This window comes from Triticum aestivum, chromosome 5D (genome assembly GCF_018294505.1).
Source record: "Triticum aestivum cultivar Chinese Spring chromosome 5D, IWGSC CS RefSeq v2.1, whole genome shotgun sequence".
In the NCBI taxonomy this organism is placed as follows: Eukaryota; Viridiplantae; Streptophyta; class Magnoliopsida; order Poales; family Poaceae; genus Triticum; species Triticum aestivum.
The window spans coordinates 112694141-112698086 of NC_057808.1; the positions used below are offsets into that span (position 1 = coordinate 112694141).

The 3946-nt window shown below is 41.3% G+C and overlaps 1 protein-coding gene across 1 annotated transcript; it reads right to left on the reverse strand.

Annotated features, from left to right (window-relative positions):
- Window positions 1-955: 955 nt before the first annotated feature.
- LOC123119755 (uncharacterized) lies at window positions 956-3576 on the reverse strand. The gene is made up of 9 exons (XM_044539661.1): window positions 3266-3576; window positions 3077-3176; window positions 2653-2780; window positions 2418-2557; window positions 2260-2328; window positions 2028-2166; window positions 1778-1840; window positions 1608-1651; window positions 956-1252 (listed from the first exon to the last, which is right to left on the reverse strand). The coding sequence occupies exons 1-9, from the start codon at window positions 3363-3365 to the stop codon at window positions 1166-1168; spliced, it is 870 nt and encodes a 289-aa protein (XP_044395596.1). The 5' UTR covers window positions 3366-3576; the 3' UTR covers window positions 956-1165.
- Window positions 3577-3946: the final 370 nt, after the last annotated feature.

Sequence of the window (3946 nt, forward strand, 5' to 3'; positions counted from 1 at the left end):
GGGCCGGTGGCCGGTGTAGGGTATTGTGACGGTGTCACGGAGAGGAGCACCCGTAGTCATGCCCCAAGGATGTAACTGATATTCGGTGAACCTCGCTAACAAATCTCGGTGTCCTATCTCGTGTGATTGTTCGTTCTTCGGATGATCGATTATGTGTCTCGGATTATCCTATCACGTAACCCTATATACGAGGAATAAAATTAAGAAACAATTTTATGCCACTACTTAGTTTTTGGAGCAATATTGTTAGAAAACAGTACTGCGATTAAATGATATTTCCTCCCAAAAATAATTATAGTTTTGTAGAAGTTAATAATTTTGACTTGTAGAAATTTAATAATCTCAACCTAATTAGTAGTACTAACAGCATGATTTCATTGATAATTTCACATTCCACTATACACGGGCATGGCCTTTGGGTTCCAGGGAGCATGTGCTCCTACGATGAATAGTAAGTTAAAAACATAATACTCCATACGATCCTTATAACTTGTTGTTGATTTAGTATAATTTTATTAAAAAATCAGCGACAATCCTTATTAATTGTCGCTCAACTAATATGTATTGGAGGGAGTAGCAACTTTTTTAAAAACAAATTTAATGTTTTTGTGTGACAACTCACAATTTTGAAGCGAACCAGAACAATAGTGTTTCGTCAATATTAAAAACAAAGTTACGTGGTCAAGAAATGCCAAAAAATTGACGTTCAACTTACTTTTTTTCTGCACAGATAAAAATGCTTAGGCATTACACCTAAACATTTGCAGATAACATTTGGACGTATAAATATAGTACATTTTTATTTTATTTTAGTATTTTTTGGCATTTGCAAAAATGTTTTTTGGCGTGCAGGAGCCAATGCTCCCTAGAGCCCAACTGGATATCCGACTATACACATCCATTTTTCTTATAACATTGTACTCATTCATCCGTGCTGAACAAGAAGATCAAGATAGAAGGTGCAGAATTAGAATTTTTCAAGCAGATCAAGATAGACATCGCTCATCAGTCACTGCCTCGTGGAGCCCAATCTGGACATGGGCAGAAGATCACCCAAGCCGAAGAAAAATGAAATGATATACACAGCACACTAACACAAGAACTCTCTTTCGGATGTGGCAAGGTTCCATTTCAGGTTCAGTTTCAGAGCACAAGGGCTCAGAATCTACATCAGCTGGTTGCCGACCGGGTCGACGACAAAATGCAGCTCCAGACATCTCTCAGTAACCGGATGAAATTTGGATGTCCACATCTGCATCTCACAAGACAGGCACAAAGAAACTATTAAAAATGGAACTTCATCAGGCATTTGTGACAAAATCGAGCATGGTGCTTGCTCTGCATTATTCTTGCTGTCATGGGTAGGGACTTTCAGAGTTGTTGAACTCCGTGTCTCCTGATTTTAGGCAACTAATCATCATCATTCTGTGAGCCTAGCTTGAGCTTCTAGTTTGGCAATGCACCAAATGATATTTTCCGATCATTTTTTAGACTGCAACAGTTACTTGGTTCTTCTTTTTTAGGTCCCCAAAAGGTTCTAGGTTCTGAATGTTCTACAGTATTTACCGACTCTCAAATTCCTATCGGTGAAAATGCAGAAGTCTTACATCCTTGTATTCCGTGCTCTCCTTGAATAATTTGAAGTCGTCAACTGCAGGAAACAAGAAAATTGTAGTAATCAGCCCCGGCGACGATCCCCGTCATCTAGCTTTGTTATACATCTATATAATTCAGGGACTCTGAAAGGGAACAAAAACAAAATGCAGGGAGAACTTACTTGATGGAAAACGGATAACTGAAGCGTGACTGTACAGACTATCCATATGATCCAGACAGCAACCTGCTTTTTGAAATATAATATCAGGATTGGCTCTTTCAGATCAAGGAATAATTACGCAGGGGAAAGTTTGTGCAAATTAGAATTTTTCAAGCAGATCAAGATAGAAGGTGCAGCCAAGTGCACTGCAAATTCATTGTCATATTGGATATCTGACGGCACAAGAAAAAGGAACCCTTTTCTGTCATACCTGACGTTGCCTGAACAATGAAAGAACTGTAGTGGATGATCAGCTTTTGAAGATGGGCTAATGCATCCTCCACAGACTCTCTGGATGCAGTCTCCAAGAAAGATATCAACAACATAAACTCGACACCGTAGTTGAAATCCTGTTGGGCAAAGTAAAACTATGTTCAGATGCAATGTTAATAAGCAAAAGAGGGGGATAACTGTCCGTGCCAGCACAACGTCAATTACGTTACCTCGCCCCTCCGAAAGAGAGGGATAATGTCATCTTCCACCTCAGACTCAAAATCTACAGAAACCAAGCCCTGTAAGTTATCCAAGCAGTGACTCTCACAACGCAATGAGATCAGTACGGTCGAAGAACTGGAAAGGAGAATTACGCGGTGAGGCGTACATAGGAAACGGGTTTGACGTGCTCGTCGAGAACTTTGGAATAGTAGGAGCTACTCTGGAACTTTGCAATGTCTTCTTTCTGTTGGAAACGCATGAAGACAGCATGCGTGAAGCTCTCGCTGTTAGGGCCCTCTATGCGGCCTGCATCCAAGAGACATATGTTTGCAAAAATAATTCAAAGTACAGTTCAGAACTCGAATGAATTTTCCGTCAAAAGATAGATACAAGTCCCTGACCTAATGACACAGTGAGTATCCCTCTCATCTGATACTGAGATGTATACAAGTAATCAAGCATGTCCTTTTCTTCAGCATCTGAGATGTTTGGCTTGGCTCTGAGCAGAATAATGTGCTCCACTATCTTTCTGCCAACGCTACCAAGTCAGGTGTGTGCTACTCCCTCCGTCCGGAATTACTTGTCGCGGAGTCGCGGAATCGGAAATGGATTTCGCAACAAGTAATTCCGGACGGAGAGAGTATATAATTATACTCTAAAGAATCTATAGGCAATATCAGAATGTATTATATCCACGGAAACAAAAAATTTGGTATTCAGAATTCTGAAGTTTCAAGGGAAATATAACGCCATGTAAATCTGAGGATGAACATTTCAATTTTGTGGTCTCAAGGTGAATTATTAGCTCGAACAAGAGTTCCGCACCTTTTCTTCACAATATCACTAGATGGAGCGCCATTAGTGGGCCCAAATATGCTGCGAGGGGAATGAATTGCCTTGCTTCTTGCCCCCCACCATCTACAATCTGCACCAGGAATATTTAGTTCAAATTTGGGTATATGCATATGCTTGGAAAATCATAAAGATAAAGCAAGAGCTAGATCAAGATCTTACATCGGCCGAAATTCCGCGCCGGGTGGCAGCGATTCAGCCCAAAACAACTCGCAACAGGACGTGTAGTTTGAGATGTCTGAGCTAGAAACGGCATCAACATGCTGAAATTGCTTAGCTCGGAAGCTTAGCTCCCATTATTGCTGCGGAGGCTTTTATGGATTCTGGGGTGGAGCTGTGGTGTCTGCAAGCAAGGGCACCTCACCAGAAGTTGGTGGTTGGAGCGTATGGCACTGTCCTTTTCCATTCCGCCTCTTAGCTTCTGATATTTCTTGTGGCCAGAAAAATTGCTGGCTAGCGTATGGCTCTAAACAAACCAGTCACCATCAAAAAATTAGAACCCAAGTTCTGAACCTTACAAACTAAAGAAACCTGAGAACCTTGACTTTCTTTCCAGACTGTGAAGGCCCTACACGATGAAAGCGGCATAAGACACGGATCGGGAGGACCAGCGACCAGCGTCTTAGAAGTTTAGGGTATGTGGTCTACCCCTATGCCTCTACGCTTATCTGTGGTGCCGCTCACAAATCGCACAACTGAGATTAGGAGTAGAGACCTTTTTATACTGTCTTTCCAAAGAGTCTACCGTTTATACAGATAAGATTCCTAGTCTTTTCAACTAGTTTTCGGGGATAGAGTCCAGATCAAATTACCAACCGCGAACGTATTTGTCTATAAACGAAT

Excerpts from the sequence above, each read along its gene's own strand:
- LOC123119755 (XM_044539661.1), bottom strand. The coding sequence starts at position 3,365 with ATGTTGATGCCGTTTCTAGCTCAGACATCTCAAACTACACGTCCTGTT. Across the intron at positions 2,558-2,652 it reads GATACTCACTGTGTCATTAG|GCCGCATAGAGGGCCCTAAC; the intron begins GTCAGGGACTTG and ends TCTTGGATGCAG. Across the intron at positions 2,329-2,417 it reads ACGTCAAACCCGTTTCCTAT|GGCTTGGTTTCTGTAGATTT; the intron begins GTACGCCTCACC and ends GATAACTTACAG.